Source organism: Trichophyton verrucosum (assembly GCF_000151505.1).
Source record: "Trichophyton verrucosum HKI 0517 chromosome Unknown contig00188_1.f1.exp, whole genome shotgun sequence".
Classification (NCBI taxonomy): Eukaryota; Fungi; Ascomycota; class Eurotiomycetes; order Onygenales; family Arthrodermataceae; genus Trichophyton; species Trichophyton verrucosum.
In genome coordinates, this window is record NW_003315534.1 from 122,551 (window position 1) to 145,899 (window position 23,349).

Below are 23,349 nucleotides of genomic sequence, written 5' to 3' on the forward strand. Positions count from 1 at the left end.
TCCTGTAGAACGCGACCGGAATGCAAAATGCATAGTCCAAATGAAAGGCGCCCAGACGGTGCTCACCCCTCCCCCCGGCGCCGAAGAAAAGTCTCGAAAGGGCGGAAAATCCTCCAACACAGGAGCCAACGCTGTCCCCGAGGGCCCCCGCGTCTTCGCCTTCGACAAATCATACTGGTCCTTCGACAGAAAGGCCCCCAACTACGCCGGACAAGACGACCTGTTCTCCGATCTCGGTGCGCCGCTCCTCGACAATGCCTTCCAGGGCTACAACAACTGCATCTTCGCATACGGCCAGACGGGCTCCGGCAAGTCGTATTCCATGATGGGATACGGCGAAGAGGCTGGCGTCATCCCCAAGATCTGCAAGGAGATGTTCCAGCGTATATCGACCATGCAGGTTGCGGACGCCAACCTGACGTCTACCGTCGAAGTGTCGTATTTGGAAATCTACAATGAGCGGGTGCGGGATTTGCTTAACCCGGCTAATAAGGGGAATCTCAAGGTGCGCGAGCATCCTTCTACGGGACCTTATGTGGAAGACCTGGCGAAGCTGGTTGTGCAGAGTTTTTCGGAGATAGAGCATTTGATGGATGAGGGGAATAAGGCCAGGACGGTTGCGGCTACGAATATGAATGAGACCTCGAGTAGATCGCATGCGGTGTTTACCCTCACCCTTACGCAGAAGAGGCATGATAAGGAGACCATCATGGATACCGAGAAGGTTTCTAGGATCAGTCTGGTGGATCTCGCGGGTTCAGAGAGAGCTACTTCGACGGGAGCCACGGGTGCAAGGCTCAAGGAGGGAGCGGAGATTAATCGTTCGCTGTCCACGTTGGGACGAGTCATTGCCGCACTGGCTGATCTCTCTTCGGGCAAGAAGAAGGCTGTAGTGCCGTATCGAGATTCGGTGTTGACATGGCTGCTCAAGGATTCGTTGGGAGGTAACTCGATGACGGCCATGATTGCAGCTATTTCCCCCGCGGATATCAACTATGATGAAACCCTGAGCACGCTACGGTACGCCAACTCCGCCAAACGCATCAAGAACCATGCTGTTGTCAACGAGGATCCGAACGCCAGGATGATTCGCGAGCTCAAGGAGGAACTCGCGCAGTTGAGAAGTAAGCTTGGTGGCGGCGCGGCTGGTGTACCTGGAGCTGCGGCCTCAGCTACTTCTTCCACCGGAATACCACAGGAGGAATACCCGCCCGGAACACCTCTGGAGGAACAGATGGTTACCATCATGCAGGCCGATGGTTCAGTCAAGAAAGTCAGCAAAGCAGAGATCGTCGAACAGCTCGACCAAAGTGAGAAGCTGTACAAGGACCTCAACCAGACCTGGGAAGAGAAGCTGCAGAAGACAGAGGAAATTCACAAGGAGCGAGAAGCCGCGCTCGAAGAACTCGGTATCTCCATTGAAAAGGGCTTCGTCGGTCTCAGCACGCCCAAGAAGATGCCCCATCTAGTCAACTTGTCAGACGACCCCTTGTTGGCAGAGTGTTTGGTCTACAATATCAAACCGGGCACAACGACGGTAGGTAACGTTGACGCTACCTCTTCGGCATGCGAGATACGTCTTAACGGATCGAAAATACTGCACAAACACTGCACCTTTGAACATGTCGATAACATCGTCACTGTTATTCCATGTGAGGGCGCAGCGGTGATGGTCAACGGCGTGCGAATAGATAGTCCCCAGCGTCTCAGGAGTGGGTTCAGGATAATTCTTGGAGACTTCCATATTTTCCGGTTCAATCACCCCATGGAAGCCCGTGCCGAGAGGGTAGAGCAGAGCCTCCTCCGTCACTCCGTCACGACAAGCCAGCTTGGTTCGAACTCAAATACACCCGGCCGGTCCGGGCCAGGACACGATCGAACCATAAGCAAGACCGGCTCCGAGATAGACGGTGACTCGAGCCGTTCTGGCTCGCCCATGCCGTCCCAGCGAGGAGGCGGGAGTAACGGACGGGAGGACTGGTTTTATGCTCGACGTGAAGCTGCGAATGCGATATTAGGTACCGACCACAAGATATCCGCTCTTACAGACGACGAGCTAGATGCATTGTTCGATGATGTGCAGAAGGCCCGCGCGGTGCGGAAAGGGTTCTATGAGAATCGCTTCTTGGATATGGAGGAGGACTCGGATTCGTTGAGCTCATACCCTATTCGCGAGAAGTACATGTCCAACGGGACCATTGACAATTTCTCGCTTGACACTGCCTTGACGATGCCCGGGACGCCGAAACAGGGCGAATACGATGAATCCAACGGGTCTCCCTCCAACGCCAACTCCTCCAACTCCAACGGCAATTCCAATGGCGCCAACGAACCGGACACTGAAAAGGGGAGAATGGAAAAGGCCCTGATGGAAGCTCGAGAAGAGTTCCAGCAGCAGCTCCAGCGCCAAAAGGAAGCCTTTGAAACGCAGATCAAGGGCATCGCTCACTTATCCGGCCACATGACGGAGGACGGACCTGGCTTCTCCTTCCTCGAACCACGCGAGATAGAAGTAGCCCGCAACGTCCTCGCACACTGGCGAAGAAGAAACTACGTCCGCATGGTCGAGTCCGTCCTCCAACACGCCTCGCTCCTCAAAGAAGCGCAAGTAATGAGCCATATAATGGACAAACACGTCTTTTTCCAATTCGCCATCGTCGATGTAGGCCAGAACATGGGCTCGTCCTACGATCTCGTACTAAACGGCATATCAGGGGACGACGACATGGCTCTCGACGATGCGAAGAAGCCCTGCATTGCCGTCCGAGTGATTGATTTCAAACACAACGTCATCCTGCTCTGGTCGTTGGACAAACTTGAACGTCGTGTGCAGGCCATGCGGCAGATGCATCAATACATCGATCGACCAGACTATATCCAACATTTCAAACTCGAGAACCCCTTCTCAGAGCAATGTTCACCCACATACTCGCTAGTAGGAGACGTAGACATCCCGCTCACAGCAGTCTTCGAGTCCAGAGTCCAAGATTTCTCCGTCGAAGTACTGTCAATGTACACCCAGAACGTCATCGGCATACTCCGGCTCTCCCTCGAGCCCTCTGCAGCCCAAGCGCCCTCGTCAACACTGAAATTCAACGTCGTGATGCGCGACCTGGTTGGTTTCGCCGAACGTGAAGGCACGGATGTCCACGCCCAGCTGTTCGTGCCTGGAATATCGGAAGAAGGCGGCGCTACTACCACGCAAATCATCAACGGCTTCGATGAGAACCCAATCCAGTTCGAAAGCGTGCATAGCATGAGTCTACCGCTCAATAGCCCGCGAACGTCGACGCTGAAAGTCAGCATTTTCGCCCTCGTGTCGAGCATGCATCTTGACAAATTGCTTAGTTGGGATGAAATGCGCGATGCTCCTGAGGCTCCGCCCCAGAAACGCAAGGCCCCTCGTATAGCGGAGTCAGAGTACTTCCAGGAAGAAAGACATGATGTCTTTGCGGGTGTGCAGATTCTTGAATTAGCGGAGAACGGCGAGTACCTGCCCGTCGACGTCGTGCAGGCTAACAGTCTCGAGGCTGGAACGTATCAGCTTCATCAGGGCTTGCAGCGCCGTATCGTTGTTAATCTGGCTCATAGCTCGACTGAGAGTTTGCCGTGGGACGACGTTACTGGTCTACGAGTCGGTGGTATCAGACTACTTGATCCGTGGGGCAAAGTCCCTGATCTAGACGATGGCAAATCCGCTGATATTCCGCTGAAAATGATCCAAGAGCCCATGGTCAAGGATAATGCGGATGGGTCTTCGAATATCACCATCATAGGACAGTGGGATTCGAGTTCTCATGGCTCACTGCTTCTCGATCGCACGACGGCGGATAAATATAAGGTCCAGATCACGCTGCGGTGGAACTTGATTTCTTCACGTCTACAAGAACCAATTGTCTTCGAGCTAGACCAGTGCCTGCAGATCCTTGGTCGATCTAGCGTTCGGCCCCAGTCGATGTTCAAGCAGTTCTGGAGCTCTACGCGAGTAGTCCATTCGACGTCGCAGATGTTCTCTGTCGCCGTGCGGCCAGTCTCCGCGAAACGCGCAGCGGACCTGTGGCGCATGAATACCCAGAACGACTACATCAAGGGAGAAGAACTGCTTACTACCTGGTCCCCTAGAAAAGTTTCCTTGATAAAAGACTACATAGCTGCGCGGAAGAGACGACATCGTATAGCTGAGATCGAAGCGGCTCGAGCAGCACTGAGTGACGGCAGCTTAACCCCCCTATCCGCAAACGGCCACTCAACCCCCTTACAACGAAATACCCCTGAACACGCCGAGAGACGCGAACAGCTACTACGCAAATACCTCAGTCTCTGGTCCGCCAGCAAAGATCCCACCGACACCATCCTCGTAAAAGGCCACATAGAACCTCCCCTGCAAGGCGCCGCGTTCGCCCCAACCGCAACCGCATCCACATCCACAGACAACGACAGCGTGATATCCAGCGCCAACACCTCCTCTCAGCCATCAACATCTACCTCCACCGACCGATCTTCCTCCAAACCCCGCTTCCTCGCTACAATAACACACATCCCCAAGAACCCCACGGTGCTTAAATCAGGCTACTTGTACACCCCCGACGACACCTACAGTCTTTGGGTGCGCCGCTTCGTCGAACTCAGGTTACCTTATCTACACATCTACTCTGTCCCCGACGGTGATGAAATAAACGTCATCAACCTCCGCAACTCCCACGTCGATCATGATCCGGACTTTGCTAGATTGCTGGTTGGATCCAGTGGGAATGGGCTGTCTGCGCGCGGCCAACCTAATGTCTTTGCGGTATTTGGGGCCCAGAACACGTTCCTTTTTGCATCGAGGACAGAAGCCCAGAAGATCGAGTGGATATTGAAGATCGACGAGGGGTATTTCAGCGGTATCAATAGTAACCACGGTAGCCGCGGGCCTTCAAGACGATAAATCGCTTTTTCCCCCCTGTGTTTTGTTTCCCGACGGCGTCTACCCCTGGTTCAAAATTGGTTCGGTTTGGTTTGCTTTGCTCTTTCGACTTTGGTTCTGGTTCCGCCTTGTTTGCATCGTCTTGCTTGCTTGCTCTGCTCTTATAATGAATATCCTGACGGCTCCAACGATATATATCCCATCCATCCACCCATCCACCCATCTACACCTCCACCCACCGACCTACCTACCCCCTGGGAAAAAAAGGGATACGAATTGCATTTTGGCTTTAGTTGGTTACTTATACTTCATTTCAACCCCCCTGGATTTCGAAGACCCTTATGAGGTCATCATCCCCTTGTATACACTGCGCAGACCCCCTTCACTGGTTCATCTTGCTTCCCTTGCACTCACTTCTAATTTCCGAGATTTCCACACATATAGACTAAACCGCCTTAGACACCCCCCTGTTCTTCCCTGATTCCTTCTGACTTTTCTATATCAGACATTTTGGGCTCCAAGCTTCGATACCCCTGCGATTCTTTCTCTTCATTTATATACTAATCTGTATACAACTATATGCAACACGATACGTTGAAGACTTACCTTTCATTCTATCCCATAACTATGTAAAGTAAAGCCCTTTTCAAGTCCTATATCTCTATCAGATTACCAGTATATCATTTACCACTTAAGTAGCCCAAGTGTTCAAAAGGGTTTAATTGACTGCTATCAGACAAACAGGCATCTACTGCACCCCATTATACGCATCCTCCAACTTCTTCACGTCCATCTTAACACACTTCATCATCGCCTGCTGAACCCGCTTCGCCTTCCCCCGATCCTCATCCGCAGACAACACCATCAGCGCCCGCGGAACAATCTGCCAGGACACGCCAAACTTATCCGTCAGCCATCCGCACTGCACCGGCTTCCCTCCATCCTTCACCAGCGCGTCCCAGAAATAATCCACCTCCGCCTGGTCCTCGCAGCTCACAAACATGGAGATGGCGGGGGTATGCTTATAGTGCGGTCCGCCATTGAGAGCCGAGTACTCCTGGCCACCCAGCTTGAAAGAGACAAGTACCGCCGACTCGTTGGTGATAGCCGCTTCGTTGACGATGTATGAGTCCCCCTTGGTCTTGGAGTGAGGGTTGTTGGAGAAGATGGAGGTATACAGTCTTGCGGCCTCGAGGCCTTCCTTGTCGAACCAGAGACACGGATGGATCTTTTGAGTAGGGAAGCTGGTCATTTTGGTGTCGTTGGTTCACTCTATAACTGACTTGACTTGTGGATATTTGAGGGCGTTTCTTGGAAATATATCGTGATGATTCTGGTGGTATCGTGAGGAAAAGGGAGCTGGGTTGGATTTTATAGATGAAAGCCCCTCGTGTTTAATATACGCCACACACGTTAGTCCCCAGGCAGCAAGGCCTAAGAAAGCATGGATATCGTATTCCAGGCATGAAGCGGCTGTTTATTGGCGAGACTCGAGCTGGCATTCTTAGTTCAAACCATCCCGCTCAATTAATATGCTTAACTAGTTGAATGCTTGATGTGCCGTATACCAGGCAGCAGTGGCCATTTACTGGTTGCTGGAACGGCTTCGTTAGAGCGTAACAAGGTACCTCCCTGGAGGATCAGGATGCTCTGTCTAAGTACAACTAACGAACCCCCTGTGCAGCTGGCGGGGTACCTAGTTAATGAGTTGGGAGGTGACCAAATTGTTGGTTCAGGAAGATGGATTGAAAACGTCCATATAGGAGAGCCAGTCCACTCGCTGACCAAAGTAGCAGCACCATGGCTCTCTCTAAGCCCAAGACCCTCAACTATGTCACCAGAAATAGGAGCAAGTTGGCGGAGGCTCAGGCAATTTTGGGAGATGCAATCGAGCTTACAAGTCAAGCCATTGATATCCCAGAAATTCAGGGCTCACTGGAAGAAATTGCACGAGACAAATGCAAGAAAGCAGCTGATGCGGTATAAGCACATTCATATTGCTCTATGTAACAGTTTTTGGTGTCCTCAGTAATAATATAGTTATTAGGTTGGCGGCCCTGTCCTGGTCGAGGATAGTGGACTTGAATTTAATGCCCTAGGTGGTTTACCAGGACCTTATATGTAAGTCTATTTGCTACATCCTCTACCCATATATCGGCGGGTGTTGTATGAATATAGAATATCTACTTACCTTGTATTACCCTATACCAGAAGACATTTCTTCTCTAGCCTGGGAAACGACGGGCTATACAATATATTAGCAGCGTACCCCGATAAGTCTGCTAGAACCGCCTGCATATATGCTTACTCTGCCGGACCAGGCTCTGAACCACTTCTCTTCCATGGTTATACAGATGGGGTGATTGTACCTAAGAGAGGGAGCGGTGGTTTTGGTATGTGTTGCCATAGCCATATCTATGAAGGAGAAATATGAAGCTAAGAAACATTGCGATACTAGCATTTGACCCGATCTTCGAATATCAAGGGCGTACTTATGCTGAGATGAGTTTTGAAGAGAAGGTAAGCTTATGCATTTTATGGTCATAAATAGTTACTCTTGTTCTAATTCTATCAGAATAAGGTATCTGAGAGATTCAAGGCATTGCAGAAACTCAAGGCATGGCTTCGTGGAGATGAGTATCAGTCAGAGACTCAGGATAGCTAGTTCGAGTTAATAGTTCTGTGTTCGACCGAAGAACTAGCTACCGTGGGGGCCAGCTTATGTTGTCATCTTTTTCTTTAAGATGCTGTAGTTTCAGAAGTCAAATAGGCAAATATCACAAAGTTCATAATGCACATGCTAATCAGCTATCCAAAGACGGCCACAGCCCACAAAGAAACAAACATTATATCAAACGTTAACACAGATGAAGAACCGAAGAATTTAACGGAACCGGGTATATATGAATAGGGTTAAAAGGGCTCAACAAGAGAATTAGGGTAAAAGAGAACAAATATATCACCCCAGTCCAACAAAGCTGAGGAGGTCACCTGTCCAGCCTTTGACTTTGTCAATTATCCTGTCAATAAATGAAGAAGGCCGTCCCTGACTTTGCTGAGTTGTCTGAAGAGGAGGGGGAGGAGGAATGCCAGCATTTCCTGTGGCTGCAGTAGGATGTGGAAGAGGAGATCTAGTGGAAACTGGAGTTTTAGATGAGGTTGATTTAGGGGGATCTTGGTCATCTAGATTTTCGATGGGAGAACTTTTCCCATCAGAGTGTAACCCGACAGGTTTTAATGGAAGGCGCAATGTGCCGTTATTAGGGTGAGGTTGGACTCGCAGTGAGTCGCATATTATGTTATATACTTCGATATTTTCTAGATTACCATTAGCAAGCAGATCTTGAAGAGTATATGAATGTAATGACTTACGGAATTCTTGGACTCTACTGTTTGCTTTGTGCGGAAAACTAGGGCCCCGAGCTACAAATATAGCTCTCATAAGCGGATGTTCGTGATCGTACCCATGAATCCCCATCGGATGGTAGGCTTTCCCCTCCTTTTGAGCCAGCTTTACATCAAAATCTGGCCGTTCGACAATCGCCCAACCAGTCTTAGGGATTATCCATAATGGTGCGATTCTATCACTCTTCGAGAAGTGGTAACGTTCCGGCATAGTCTCACGGGTATAAATTTCGAGGTAGTCATCGAATCCCATGAAGGCAGTGTTATTTTTTGCCTGTTCAAATAATAATTGGATATCTTCTTTTCGTTTCGGTACAAGCCCTCGAAGGGGCCAGCCGTCAATTCGTTCGACTAAATTAAGGTCCACTAGGTCTTCGAGCTGGACCAGGCGGTCCACTGAGGTGGTTGCCATCCCATGATCGGATACAACCACAATATTAACAACGTCAGTCAAATTTCTTGTCTCCAGGCCTTGAAGAATAGAAGCCAGCATTTTATCAGCGTTGGCAATCGTTGTTCTAATCTCAGTACTGTTGGGGCCAAAGGTGTGCCCTGCAGCATCCACATTCGGTACATAAGCCGCAATGAGCTGAGGTCTCCGCTGCGTAATGGCAGGCGGAATATCCGCATCCTTCTCTCCTGGGAGGTCTAATAATTCGAGAATTCGGTCAACTTTTCGGGGCAGGGCTTCACTTCCATTGTATTTATCCAGAAATGTAGGCTCGATCCCCATTATGTGCGCTTCAGACCCAGGCCACATATGAATGGCAGTCTTCACCCCTTGTTTCTCGGCAGTTGCCCAGATGGGTTCAGCTGTCCACCACTTTGGCTGCATACTCTTCTCAGGCTTTGTATAGTAGAAATCATCTTTTAACTCGGGGTCCCAAAATGTGTTTCCCACGATTCCATGGCTCTCAGGATAGAGGCCAGTTACCAGTGTGAAATGGTTGGGGAATGTGACAGATGGGAAACTTGGAAGCATATACTTGGGCGATATTCCGTTGGCAATAAAGGAGTTGAGAGTTGGCGTGAGGCCGCGGGTAAGAAAATCGGCCCTGAATCCATCAAGAGAAATAAGAATAGTGGTGGGTAGGAATAGCGAGGTGCCGTTGGATATAGTATTGGGAGGTTGATGGTGGGATGTCCGATAGCCGCTCGACGCTTTGTAAGCCCCCAGGTATAAAAGTGAGAACAGGATTAGTATAGCGGAAGTGATTAGCGAAACCACCCGGCATGATGAGTCCTGAACCAGAGAAAGAAGTGTAGTTAGTACAGAAATTTGTTACTATGTCGATGAACCGAGTTGCTCACACTGCCACAGTAGCCTCTACTTCCGATATCCCGAGGGTCCAAATCGCTAAATATGGAACTTATGGTTGATACGGATCGTGAATCGTCATCAGAGTCAATAGATTTGCACACACCCTCCTCCATTTCGTACATTAATTCATCATCTTCTCCCAAAGTCATATCATCATTGTTGCTCTGCGCAGAGCTCCTTCGTCTCCTTCGATCACTCGTCATCGCGGCTAATTCTCTTCTCCGCCGCCTGCTCCGGTCCCGTTTCCCAATCTTCACACTAAAGCTCCCATTGTCATGGGGATTGGCCCCAAATATCCTTCGTAGGCCATCTGTTGGACTCGACTTCGCTCTGATCAACAGCCGCTCCCGCTCCTCTTCCTCCTCTAGAACGGTGCGGTCGTGTTGTACCAGGTCGAGGGTACTTCGGGAAGCTTCCATAAGCTGGTCATCTTCAGAGTCCGATTCCTGATCGGACAGTGCGCGTATGGTAGTAGCATCTTCGTCATATCCGCCTGGAGAGAGGAGATATGGAGAAGATGAAGGGCGGCGCTGGCTGGTTGGCCGGTCTGCTGGCATTGGCGCGCGGTTTGATGAGATTAACTGGAGCTTAAGAAACTAGAGATGCTAGAGACGCGAAAGATCATACTCCGCCACCGTGGCCATTGGGGGTTTGGGGAGTCGTGGGTGGTGTATCAAGCTCTTAAAAGAACTTTTCGCACACTTGTGAATGTTTGCATTGAGTGTTTATATTCCCTTATCTGGATAAGGAGGTCGAGGATGGTCTAGGCGTTGGACGGCACGTGACATCGCTTTGGACCCGAGTGGACCAGGCCCGTCATTACAAGAGTCTGTGCTGTTACGTAAGCTATTTTAAAGTTTGTGTTGGATCTCCACTTCACTTGAGGAAGCCTTTTGATTTGCGAAAAGATTTGTCCTCCAGCCTCGTCAGGCGCTAAACAAACTTTTCTTTCAACCAAAATGGGTTCTAACCGCGACAATGGGTCACGTGAAACACAGGACAAAGGAGTGCTTTGTTTGGTTATGACGCAATTGACTATTTGTATGCTCCTTTAAGAAATATAAATATGGCCATTTCTCACCTCTCACTACTTTTTTCCTTCTCTCTTCCTCCGGGAAGCAGCCACTTCAGGAATCTGTCGTTTAGCAACTTGAGGGTCTATTTTAGCTTGCCAGGTTTATCAGCTTTTACTTGTGCCTCTGAGTAGTAGTTGAGCAAGTAAGTTGCTTTTTGCGCTGTCTCTATGAGTGCTATGCTTACCGTTACTAGTCAGTCAAGATGGATTCAGCAGAGCGAGCCGCACGACATAAGGAGCTCATCAAATCCGCGCGTCAAGCCTACAGGCGTGCTAGGCAGCAATCAAGTGAAGAGATATACGATACGCCTCAGTATTGGAGAACAACGCAGACAGTTCTAGATACAGAGGATGCTGTCAAGGATTTGGTATGGCAACGTAGAAGTGAAACGCTTTCTTCCGAAGATCATACATTTGAACAAGCAAAGCGGGAGTACTTGAAACAGAAAAAGGAAAGAGAGGAGAGACGACGATCTGCTATGAGGAGAGAAGAACGATATCAAAAGCGAGAAAAAGTTCTAAACTTTCCAAAGACCAACAACAGAGCTACGCTACGAGCAGCATATGTTGACCTCTTTCTCAGTATCCGAGGAAAAACCTCCCGAGACAAGCAGAACGACTTCATCGCATCAATCAAGGCGGCTTACGGGTCCAAGCAGCTAGGGAACCAGACAACTTACTGCAATGTCTTGACGGGAGGCTGGCATGTGAGACAATATTTTGTTGCAGCACACATATTCCCACTGTCTTACGGCCAACAAGCAATGGACAACATCTTTGGGAAGGATGTCCATGGAGAGATCAATACTGCAAGAAACGGTCTTTTTCTTCCATCCGAATTTGAACAAGCTTTTGATGCATACCAAGTTGTGATTGTACCATATGGCCCTGTTACGAGTGAGCCACGAGAGTGGCAAGTTATTCTTCTTGATCACTCGGGCCTGAAAGACGTTCCCGTCTGTGGAATGACATTTGCACAACTACACCAGAAAAAATTGATCTTCGCCACTGATGCCAGGCCTCGAGCTCGTTATTTCTACTTCCATTTCATACTTGCCATGATATCTCATTACCGTGCCCATAAGTCTGTCGGCGTGGTCAAAAGTGAACTTCCGGATTCGATGATACCATCTTTGACCCGAGCGTGGGGCAGCGAGGGTAGTTACTTAGCCGACAATGTGATTCATGGGTTCATAGAGAAGGTTGGCCACGAAATTCCTGCAGAGCTTCAAAAAAATATGCAGAGTCAGGGGTTTCGTGGATCGTTCGACACAGAGTCGGAAATTGATGAGATTCGCGAGGCTACTAAAGGAATAGATTTGCGAAGTGATGCGGAAGAAAGTGATAGCGATGACGACGACGATGATTTTTATGATGCTGAAGATTGGGAGGATAAAGAAACCATAGATGATGTGGACGAAGAGTAGGTGGATTAGGATTTTAATGAGTGTGATAGCTGCAGAGTGTGGCATGGATAATGACAAAGGCAGGCGTTCTCTGACTATGTGAGATATTTTAGATTCAACGGCTATCAACTTTTATTACCTAACTGAGTACTCTGAGTTCCAAGGGCACTCGTTTCTCTATTTCACTTCTTTTTCCCAATAGATTTACAAACGAACAGCTTTATTTGACACCACTTTATGTCCAAATTGGATTTGTCATGGCTAGCATAGAGCCAGTCGGATCTTGGACTTCCACGCGGATGAATGAGTGCTTTGAATCAACTCTGGCATGAAGAACATGATCGGCCTGGGAGATAGTCTGGCGTCTAAGAACGCCTTTATCAGATATAAAAAGTGCCACGGCATTCGCAGGGAGTCCCTTCACCTCCAGAACTGCAGATATCGGACCATGGATCTTATTTTCCTTCCCACTGTTTACTTTATCACCGATATGGATTGTCTCGCCCTGGTGGCTAAGGGTGAATTGGATATCAATACCTGGGTCACGAACGATATATGCTCGGTTATGGCGAAGACTATCCACGATCTGTGCCGTTGACAGGCTCTCTGAACGAACTACGGTAGTAGGCGTGCCGACTGCAGACGGGGAGCTATGATAGTCACTGCCGCCGATAGCGAATACCCTTGACCCCTGAACAAGCATACTGTGCCATTTATCCACGGCCTTCCTATCGAAATCGTTCCAAATTCCATTCCAGACCTCCAGTCCATCCATGATATCGAAACTAAACGACCAATCGCACGCAAGACAGTCGTTAGCAAATGGATGATTAGCGACCGCAAGGCCTCCCTGGCGCTGGACCTGTCGAACCGCTTGAGATATAGCAGTGCTGTCGTCCCCCTTATAACGAAATTCAACCCATTCGTTCCAGTTGAGGCCCAGTGCATTCCAGTGCCCGCCACGGGTGGTCACCTCGATGCCTCTTCCGACAAGCAAAGAAGGTGGAGCAACGGCACCCCAAATCAAGCCTGAGGATTGCGTGTTGTGGTCGGTACTGAAGAAGAACGAGAGGTTGGCTTGTTGAGCCAGCTCCGCAACTCTTTGGGGAGTCTGTTTGCCATCTGAGTATATGGTGTGAATGTGGAAGTCTCCTCGGTACCATTGTAAACCAGGCTGTCCATGCCCGTTTTTTAGCTGGTCGATATTGCTCCCAGACTCGTTCATATACAGACTGCTATCTATACGGCTTGGGGCAAAGGCAGGCTGAAAGTAGGACTTTACGGGCTCAAAACCCAGCTTGATTTTCAATTCGTAGTCAATACCCTGAGGAACTGAGTTGTAAGGGCCAAGAGCTACGGACCAGACACCAGGTTGGATCGCACCCGCAATGTATCCAGGGGACGCATATTCAGGGGTAATAGTAAAGTTATCCCTTGCACCGCCGGACCATCCTCGGAATCCAGTAGTGAAGTTCCCCTCCAGAGCAAGATGGTGGCCTCGTTGGTCCCAGCATCCAAGGTCCAGGGCGTTTCCTTTTCCTTTCAATGAGTACTTTTGCAGCACAGATATTGAAGTAGTTCCTTCGGGAACATCAAAGTCCACAAAGACAAAGTCTAGAACTTTTTCTGCGGGTATATGGCCGGTCAAATTCAAATGGATGGGTTGTTGGCCGCGAATCGATAGGAGATTGGTATCTACAGAGGCAGTTGACACAGCTGCACATATGAGCACTGCAAAGGATATAAGGACCCAGGTCACCATTTTCACTCACAGGAATCGTGTACGATTGTATAAGGAGATGGCGCATAAAAATATTGTAGGTGGATCTAGTCGCTTGGAGGACATTTATATAGATCGGGCTCGTATACAAAGGATCTCCACATTCCAACACCTCGTATAGTTATGCTTATCCACCAACCCGGTTTCTCTAAAGTAGCACGCCTGTACCAGGTATCGGAGTCTGTCCCAGCAAGGGGAGAAATTGAGTACTACTACGAAGTCGTTATACGGTAGCATATCCAAACGTGCAATAGCTAGTGATAACAAAATGAGCAATATAATTATTTCGCACTGGTGGAAAGAAATAGATATATTAAGTGTCAATGTTATATCAATATTTATATGTCTATATAAAAATTCCATAGTCACCATGTGCATCTGGCACAAATTAAGAGGCTGCAAAGCTCGCCGTGAACTCACTAGCCAATCTATCATATACGTTCTACCATTGATTCGTCTCTAGGCTCGCAATACCTTTAGCCTACAAGCCTCACAATTCGACTTTGGTAACCGGGAGACAATAGCCGAGTAGAAGGGGACGAATCGTCGATAGTAGCCGAATAAGCCAATGGCCGTCTCGAGCACCTGTAGTGTCGTTGGGAACTGCAGTTGGCGAATGGCAGCTACCTTCTGATTCTGGGTCGCGACACCCAGTCGACTGACGTGGTGCCCAAGTAGCTCGACAGACTTATATGCGAAGTGGCATTTTGTTCAGAGAGTGTTATGCCTGCTGCCTGTAGTGTTGACAGAACGGGGTCTAGATGGTGGAGGTGTACGTCAGGGGGCCGGAGTATACTATGGTGTCGTCAATGTGTAACTACTAGCACAAATGACTATAGAAACTCAGTGTCAAAGTCTGCCGCTACACCAAAAGGAGTGAGCCCACACTAATGGTAGGCAGAGCTGAAGTTTGACACTCAGTAAGTAGACGTTCCATTCTGTGCTGGAAGAACGCCGGCGATGTTGTCACACCTATAACTGCGACTGTGAAACATTCGTGACCACGATGCGGCGTGGAAAATGCTAGCTTCCATGTGTCTTCTCTGGTGAACAGGTTGCTGAAAAAAATTCCTTCGTAATATCCATCGAGGAAAAGATAACGGAGCCGCCGAGACCATCCAAGATGTCGTCCTGTCGCGGTAACGGATATGCGTTAGGAATAACCTTAGCGTTAAGTTATTCCATGGTCAAGTATTCTCTGTTCCGGTGGAATAAGAAGTTCGTTTCGGACCATCAGCCGGACAAAGGCAATAAGAGCTGCTCATCGTGCTGGCAACCATTGGAACTTGCAGGTAGAGGAGCCGTAGTGGACGGATGAGAATGTAATTCCGTCGTGTAAATTGATAATGCCCTTATCTTCCTCCTACAGAATCAATCCCAATGCTATCACCCTCGTCAATGTTATGGGGGATATCAAGATTGTAAATATTCTTAGAGCCCACTGGAGATCCAAGAGATCCCAGCTTGGCAATTTGGTGTATTTGCACGGGAAGAAGCTACAAAATCCTCCATCAGTTGATTGGTATCATGTAAATTGAAAATATGGAGGTCGTCCCATGGCAGGGATACCTGGGATCAATCCCAGTCTCACACTCCCTTCTGCAAGTCCTTCTGCAAGTCGGTGAGCGGGACATCGCCGTGGATCACCAGACAGTCACAGACGTTCGTGGTGGTCTCTTCGACCTGGTTTCTTCTTCGATCTCATCTGCACCCTTATAGTTATTCATCTGGAATAGCTGGTTTGGAATCTTGGAGTGTCGACCTGGAATTGTTGTATGATTTTATCAAACCGCTGGGCCAAAAAGGGGAGACCCCTAGTCGTTATATCATTGACAGATTTTTTGGCTGTGCCATGCTAACGCAACGATCATGCATCGTCTTTGCTTGCGAGATCACGGCCAGATCATTACGTTTCTCAACCTCCCCGTCCAAATTAACAATTTGCATGGTCTTCGGATTAATAGCCCACTTACCAAGGTCAACCTCTCTGTTGTCTTTACCTTCGAAAAAGATTCCTCAGTCGAGTTCTGCAATCATGCCGGACATGGCCTTCCTGGGTGATGCAGAATATGTATGTCGAATTCGCTGAGATATTGAGCCCAGCGGGCCTGCCGACGGGCTAGGATCTTGGTTTCAAGTAAGGGCTTGAGGTTGTTATGATCTATAAAGAGTAGAGTAGGTTTCGCAGCCCCATGTATGAAGTAACGCCAGTGCTTAACGGCGTCGATAATGGTGAGTAGCTCGTGGTCGTGGGTTCCATAGTTCCTCTCTATAGTAGTCATTTTGCGGCTGTAGAAGGCGACGGAATAGACTCTGATGATGCGAGTTTGTCCCAAGCGAGCATAGCGACCAATCGCCTGCTTAGTGATTCCATCTGACATAGCTGTATCAAACAGATGTGTATTTCTGCCTTTGATTTGTAATTCACATCCGCAGAATTCACGAAATAAGAGCAAATGGGAATCATGAAGCAATGCTGTTCATCATGCTACGGTCCGCAATGCAATCAATGCACAAATGTAGTTGTCGTAGGTGCTTTATCAAAATGACTGAGCCAAACGAGTGAGCCCGCACTAGTGATCAGCAAGCCGAAGCTATACTCCGAATGAGGCAGCGACGTCATGGGGGTTCAATCATTTACCAAATAGAACTCCTTCCAATCTGACTGGTGGATGGGTTGTAAAACCAATTAGTGCTTTTGAGTGCCATCGGGGTCACCAGTAACTTCGGGGCACCAAGGACGAACACTCGTAAAGCCATCGGGGAACATCGTTCCAATGACAAAAAGCAGCCAAACTAGCAAAAACAGGCGTTTTAAAGAATTTGCTTGTAGATGGGCCCCGGACGTAGTATCCAAGTCGTGATATGGATTTCATAGGCCTCTGTTGAGTTAAGCAGCAAAATGGGAGTAACCGCTGCTTTGCTCGGATAACCCAACTGGCAACTCTGGGAAACGAGGTGCCGACTAAGGTATTGATGTTTGTATCCTTAACCCAGTTGTTCCAGTAACTAGTCAGTTACTTTGTCCACCAGCATGTTGAATTGTCGTCGCAGGGAACCTTTCAAAATAGAATTGGGAGTTTTCTGGTCAATCTTTGCAGTATTGGCCGGTCTTGCTTCCAGCCATCCTTTGGCATCAAGAGAAGCCTCCAAAATGAGGCCTCAACTGACGTAAATGAAGCATCCGGTTGTTTGACGACAAACTCCAGCAGGGTATATAGAGGGAGTAGTGATGGAGCAGCAGGTCATAGAGTCTTTCAACCGTGTGCAAATTTATTGGTACTCATGACGGTTAGAGCCTGAAGTGAACTTAAGCATGCTAGCGGGATCTAGCATGCCGGTTCGCTTCTTACTCATGGTAATCCGGATTTTAGGGGGTTCCAGGAAGAGAGCAAACTCAAAGTCTGTGCAGTCATGTAGTAGCGGTCCTCTTCGTGACGAAATTTGTAGAATGGCGAAAATCTTGTTTGACCAGCTTTGTAAATGTCCGACTTGAACCTGTTTAACTACCGAGCCACGGGACTTTTTAATTGATCCTGTCGAAGTGAAACAAATGGCGTAATAACAATAGTCACTCGCTGGGAAACGAACAACGAAACCCCTTTTGGTGGACGAACGACGAGGTCTTGACAAAAGCAGTGATCACCTGCACGGATGATGGCCTTATCCAAAGCCATACTTCTCTTTAATGCTCTCTCTAGCAGTCGATCCTCGCTGGTCTGGCGTGAAGGTGGCGTAAGATCGAGATGTCCATGAGCATGGAACCGCCATGAGTAACTGCATTTCATTAGTCTAGAATATTTTATATCCCCTTTAATCACAATGCTTGCTATCGAAATCGTTGACCCAGCCTGGCCCTGCAGAATCAAGTTGAAACATCTTGAGACAAGTATAGCTGGGGAGTTTCCATACGCTACTGGCAAGTGTTCCCTCTGGAAGTCTGATCAATAGCTTTGAACAAGCATATCAAACCGCTAGGCCAAAAAGGGGAGGGAGACCCCCTAGTTAATAGGCTGCAGTGAGAGTCGTTATATCATTGACAAAGCACGCTGGACTAGTAGGCACTTGACCATGGCATATTTGGAGATTTTTGCCGTTTACTAAGGACAGTGTCCTCTTTTCAGGCATCACGGCATTGCTTTGAATAGATGTTAGCCCCCGTAAGGATTGGCAAGTTAGTTATTAAGTGCATTAACACTCACTAGATGATTGAATAAGGGGCCTCCGAATCTGGTCAATGAATCTGATAGTTGAGTCTGATAGCCCAGTCGCCGCCGCTATGGGTTTAATTATCACCCCCGTCGAGGCCCAAGTGGGCCGGGAAGAACAAGAAGAGGTGTATGCACGAATCGGCGTCCCAGGCCTCAACCTAGGCTGGAGGGAAGTGGAATCAGCTTGTCGCAAGTGGTTAAAATACCCGGTTTGTCGTCCATGGTTTGCGCGGGCTGCGCTGAAATCCTTGATACCACGACGGCTACGATAGAAAGGAGCCAAGGCAGAGTGCCAAAAAACACTCCCGTTGTGGTAACACACATCCGTGGGCTTAACTAGTTATTCCTTTCTGGACCCGGGGCTGGAATTGGGCCAGTGACTATTGACATGACGGCCTCTCCATCGTAAGGCATGCTCCTTTAGTGCCCTGTGGTGCCCTGTGGTAGCCTAGTTGGTTGTATCTATCCTAGGCCTGGAATATTGAACGCTAGGATATAGCGGTCCTCCGGATGAACAGTTGTAGAGAAGTAAGTGTGTTTGATGTCAGGTCGTGGAGTTCGAGGAGCGGAAAGTTGGGCGAATTTATAGCTGGCGCATCCCCCCTGACGTCACTGGGATCCATTCACTAGACAGGCATTGAAGCCCCTGTTTCACTTATCCGGGGTGAACATTTTGATTAACTACTCCAAACAGTCACCCAAGAAGGCCTGGGAGAGTCAAGCTAAACGGTGAAGTGATTATTCACAGCTGTCATTAACTTACGCTTCTCTGGCCAAGTTATCGAGTTACCCCTGAAGACTACGATAGCTAATTATAGAATCCAACGGACCACGCCGAGGGCACATCTTCAAACATCAAAGTCATTTTCATTATTATCCTCTACTCCGTACATTATCAGTCAACAAGCTAAAACACATAAAACATAGTAAACCCAAACTCCCGTGTATGCCACCTATGTGTACAGACAGGATAAAAATCCAGGCTCCGGCTCCGTGAGGTTCATGTCCATGAAACATGCAATGTCCAAAATGCCAATGCAATGGGGAGGGGAAGAATAGGACAAAAGAAAGACATAGGAAAGCGTCGGGGTCTGCGTATGTACAGTTAGTGCAAAAGGTGAGCAGAAAGACAATATCAGAAACGATTAACGCAGAATAGTAATAGAATCTTAGGGTATTCGAACAAACAATGTTAAAACGTCAAAACATAATCATTTACGGTCTAGGCTTTCAGCCAGTTTCTCCATTCGCAGTGGCACCCGCCTGATCCGCCGTCTATTCCAGGGACATCCGCTCGTTTGCTGTTCTTCGATGAAGATGAGATGTTGAATATTCCCGGTGCGGGATTAACGAGCACGCCGCCAACGTCACGATGTTCAAGCTGGAGTTTCTTCTTTGTCATGATCGGCTTCCCACCCACATCTAGGCCATAGCAGTACACGAATTTCTTCTTCGGGTCACCGCCATGTCTATCCAGCGTGATTGTGATCGGGTATGGCAAGGAACCGGGCCGTCTAAAATCTTCTGCATAGGATGGTGGTTTTGGACCGGGATCACCAGATGGTGACATGAGTTCCAGTCCTGCTTTAGATGCTTGAGTCCATATCTGGACGAGGAATCTTGTTTGTGCCCATGTGCACTGTACACTTGCAGCAGATTTCGTTGAGCCACCGTCGAGATCGCTAGGGATGTTCCCAGTTTCCTTGCCATCGCCTATGGGGCGTGAGGATTTGAGGAAAATAGATCGATCGTAGTACGTGTAAAACCCATAATGTTCTGTTGGTAAGCCTCGATCGTATAGACGGAGAGGCTGGGATGAAGGGAATGGGTATAGAGTTGCTGGTGCAGCTGTGCCATCTGTATCAAGAGCTGGCGGAGGGATGATTTTGGACAGGTCAGGGAAACCCTCTGGTTCACTACGGCGGAATCGAGCGCTATTTCCTGTTCCAGGAACACCCTTTGGCGGAGCAGTGTCTAAAACGGTTACGAAGAAGGGCGTTTCCTCTCCCTCGAATGGAGCGGCGGTTTTGTCAGTGGTATTTCCGAGAAATGATTGCTCTTCAACACTAGGTGGTGCTGGAGATGGAGTAAATTCGTCTCTTCGTTCAAGGGGGTATTGTCTCCTCGCCCAGTTTCCAAGGACGAAAAGGTTGGAAAGGGTAGGTACCTCTCTCTTCCCTTTATCTGCTATGGTGGTGCTATGCTGATAGGTCCCGTTCTTGAATTTGATTTCAATCTTGAACCGAGGCTGGTCCGCATCAAACGGCTTATTTGCGTCCTGCATCTCCTTTGGCAAAGAGCAGCTCCACATACTTGTTGGTGCAATACAGCCCGAGTTGATATTGGCAGCACTCGGGCCAGCAACGGTAGATATTCCAGTTGGAATAGGCGGGTAACCAGTAAGATTCAACCACCGATCGTCTTCCATCTTCTGTCCCGGTTCTTGTCCAGGCGTTGGCTGCGGTCCAGAGCCAGGGGGTCTTGGAGGCTGGCTCTGGCCCGGACCTTTCCTCGTCAGCAACACGCCTAACAAGATACCTAAACCGATAAGAAATAGCAATATCAAGATGATGATAATCCAGCAGCATTTCCGTCTTTTTCTTCTACCTTCACAGTCTCGATTCCCAGCACACCCCTGCTTGCATCGACACTTTTGGCCACGCCAGAAGCTGCTGTCCTGACCAACAACCTCCTTACGAGTCACCTTTTTCTGTTGTATCACTGTTTTGGACTTTACATCCTTTTTGGTGATGCCTATCTTGGGAGTCTGGCGGATGATTGGTGTCTGCATTATGACTGGGGATACCTTTGGGTGGCGAGGGAAATCGTTGGTTGCAGGTAGGAGATACGTCCTATCCGGCCGACGTGGTAAAGGAACATCATTCATTTGGATACCGCCGGAGTTCAACGTGGCTTGAGCTTCTGGAGAGAGAGGGCCCGGTGATTCCAGTGGTGATTGTCTGTCTGGTGGTAGAATGGCATGGTACTTTGGAACCGTCTTACGTTTGATAGTTCCTATACCCGCAATCTTATTTTTTGGTCTCTCCGGTGTTGGCTCGGGAGAACATGAAGAATCAGATCCAGAGCTAGATACGCTAGTTCGTTGAGCTGCTGCTGGCGGTGCTATGGGAGCTGGCGGGCCACGAGTTCCTACCATCGTAGGCATGGTGTGGTGAAAAATCGGGGTGGCAGTTGCATGGCGGACGTTGGGAGAAATATCGGGTTCATCCTCTTCGATCATGGTAGATGCAGAGTCAGAGCGTCTTCTACCGTCTTCACCTCGAATAGAATCGACAAACTGTTGAAAGAACGGGTTATTCGTGTTTTGATCTTTGTGGGAATTAGTCCTGCAAATGTTTGGGTTGGAGTCCTTGTTCGTAGCACCCCGGCTGTAACTGGCAAAGGACTGATTATTGGCGATATTTCTTGAACTATGGTTAGCACCTGTGCTGACACTCGCATGGTGACTGGATGGATCCGACATCATGAACGGAATTGACTGCGACGTGACGGCGGAGCAAAGCGATGTCCGATGCTCCTCATTTTCACGGTGTTTAGGTGAAGTAGTGACATTCCCCTTGTTTTTCACAGTGGTGTTGAGGGTAAGATTTCCAGTATCAACCTTCATCTGGCTTTTCTCCTGTTGGAAGTACCAGTGGTCCATGCCCGGCCATTCAGTGACGTTGCTTAGTATACGTTTCTCCTTGGAAGTACCTGCACTGTCGGGGGTGATTGGAGAAAAGACAGAAACCAACCGTTCTCGCCAGCCTGAAGCAGGGGATTTAACGGAGGGAGACCCTTTTTCCGTGGCTGTTTCTGGAGTGATGGGTGAAAAGACGGAAACTTGCTTGTCCCGCCATTCCTTGTTTGTGAGGGTTGGCTCATCGTGCCTGTTTGGTATAGCAAGCTGCAGGCGTGTGTTGTTTGGTAACTCTGGCACAGGAGGAGGTCCTTCGTCGTCACCCTGAGATCCGTTACGGTGAAGGGTGTTGATAGTAGTCATTGTACTAGAGCGAGATAGCAAGGGAGATAGAAGGTAGTTCCACCAACCTTCAGATCGTCGACGTGGAGAGATGGTCTCCAAACTGAACCGGCTAGTAGATGCAACAAGTCCGCTTTCGTTACGGCTGATTTCTTTATTGGAAAACGATCGTGGCCGATTTATTTGTCTTGACGGGGAATCTTCCTCCTCGAACAAAGTCCCGGATGAAAGCACCCGTCTTCGCCGTTCTGAAATCGCCTCCATAGTTCCAAACGGATCATCTATCCCCTGTCCACCATAGGCTCCTGGCGGTGGAAGAGCGGGCACTGGAGGGATATCTTCCACCTTGTTAACACCCCTTGCCAGGGGAGTGGCTGTTGAGTAAATACTTGACGCTGGCCGAGGTCTTGGTGGTACGGCCTCCTCCATCTTGTCTGATGCCCAGTGTCGTTCTTCACAGGCAGGCGTGACAACTATAGTTGGAGTAACTGGGGTGTTTCCGTGGCTGCGTAGGCTATGTATACTATTCGCTCTTCCCGGAGTGGACCTTGCATCCGAGCTAAACGCTAAAGCAGCCGGTGAGCCTAGAGGGACAGACACGCCTATAACAATAGGTCTATCGGACGGTGAGACAGCTATCTCTGGTGAAAGAGGTTTCTGGAACAGCCGTATAGGGCCTTTTCGAGCAGACTGACGCTTTTCCACGCGTGCAGGTCTTGATCTTGGTTTGAGTTGAGAAGTATCTATTCGTAGACTCTTCGAGTTTGTCCTGGAAAGAGACCTAGATGTCGATATAGACTGGCTATCCATCTCAGCAACCTCACTGAGATGTTTTGTTCCATCTTGGTCCTGCCGCTGTTGTTGCTGCTGTTCAGCCCATTGATACGTCCTGCTCTGCGCACCAGGCGAAGAAAAGTTCGTGACCAAGTTCAAGCCAGGCTTGGGCGACCTTCTTGTCACATTAACGCGAGTTGGTTGTTTAACTGATCCCCAGCGGCCCTTTAGTTTCGATATGCCGCCTAGACCTTCCTTGGGGTTCAAAAACGGGTTGTTAGAGCTAAATGTTTCCTCCTTCGCGTCCTCTGGCGACGTGAATGGGTTTGAAGGGTCCGGCGAGGAGTCGAGATCATCGAACGGCGTGAGTAGCTCTTCATGTATGGGGGACGAGAGTGGGAAATTCGGTATCTGGGGGATTTGTAGCTCTGCCGGCTTGGGCCCATCACGCCTTTGGCCATAGGAAGCCGTAAAAGGGTTGTTGGACAT

The 23,349-nt window shown here is 48.9% G+C and overlaps 7 protein-coding genes across 7 annotated transcripts; 3 read left to right on the plus strand and 4 right to left on the minus strand.

Moving 5' to 3' along the window:
• Positions 1-40: 40 nt before the first annotated feature.
• Positions 41-4,927, plus strand: TRV_01973 (uncharacterized protein; the record flags this gene model as incomplete). Its single annotated transcript, XM_003023876.1, has 1 exon — positions 41-4,927. One exon carries the CDS (start codon positions 41-43, stop codon positions 4,925-4,927), a length of 4,887 nt encoding a protein of 1,628 aa, XP_003023922.1.
• A 727-nt stretch (positions 4,928-5,654) lies between these two features.
• On the minus strand, positions 5,655-6,158 carry TRV_01974 (3-demethylubiquinone-9 3-methyltransferase, putative; the record flags this gene model as incomplete). The annotated part of the gene is made up of 1 exon (XM_003023877.1): positions 5,655-6,158. One exon carries the CDS (start codon positions 6,156-6,158, stop codon positions 5,655-5,657), a length of 504 nt encoding a protein of 167 aa, XP_003023923.1.
• A 548-nt stretch (positions 6,159-6,706) lies between these two features.
• Positions 6,707-7,571, plus strand: TRV_01975 (Ham1 family pyrophosphatase, putative; the record flags this gene model as incomplete). Its single annotated transcript, XM_003023878.1, has 5 exons — positions 6,707-6,886; positions 6,954-7,027; positions 7,085-7,299; positions 7,365-7,426; positions 7,482-7,571. 5 exons carry the CDS (start codon positions 6,707-6,709, stop codon positions 7,569-7,571), a joined length of 621 nt encoding a protein of 206 aa, XP_003023924.1.
• A 294-nt stretch (positions 7,572-7,865) lies between these two features.
• TRV_01976 (uncharacterized protein) lies at positions 7,866-10,189 on the minus strand (the record flags this gene model as incomplete). The annotated part of the gene is made up of 2 exons (XM_003023879.1): positions 7,866-9,472; positions 9,625-10,189. The coding sequence occupies 2 exons, from the start codon at positions 10,187-10,189 to the stop codon at positions 7,866-7,868; spliced, it is 2,172 nt and encodes a 723-aa protein (XP_003023925.1).
• Positions 10,190-10,910: 721 nt separating this feature from the next.
• TRV_01977 (uncharacterized protein) lies at positions 10,911-12,134 on the plus strand (the record flags this gene model as incomplete). The annotated part of the gene is made up of 1 exon (XM_003023880.1): positions 10,911-12,134. The coding sequence occupies one exon, from the start codon at positions 10,911-10,913 to the stop codon at positions 12,132-12,134; it is 1,224 nt and encodes a 407-aa protein (XP_003023926.1).
• A 214-nt stretch (positions 12,135-12,348) lies between these two features.
• TRV_01978 (PHP domain protein) lies at positions 12,349-13,875 on the minus strand (the record flags this gene model as incomplete). Its single annotated transcript, XM_003023881.1, has 1 exon — positions 12,349-13,875. The coding sequence occupies one exon, from the start codon at positions 13,873-13,875 to the stop codon at positions 12,349-12,351; it is 1,527 nt and encodes a 508-aa protein (XP_003023927.1).
• Positions 13,876-19,326: 5,451 nt separating this feature from the next.
• TRV_01979 (uncharacterized protein) lies at positions 19,327-23,349 on the minus strand (the record flags this gene model as incomplete). Its single annotated transcript, XM_003023882.1, has 1 exon — positions 19,327-23,349. The coding sequence occupies one exon, from the start codon at positions 23,347-23,349 to the stop codon at positions 19,327-19,329; it is 4,023 nt and encodes a 1,340-aa protein (XP_003023928.1).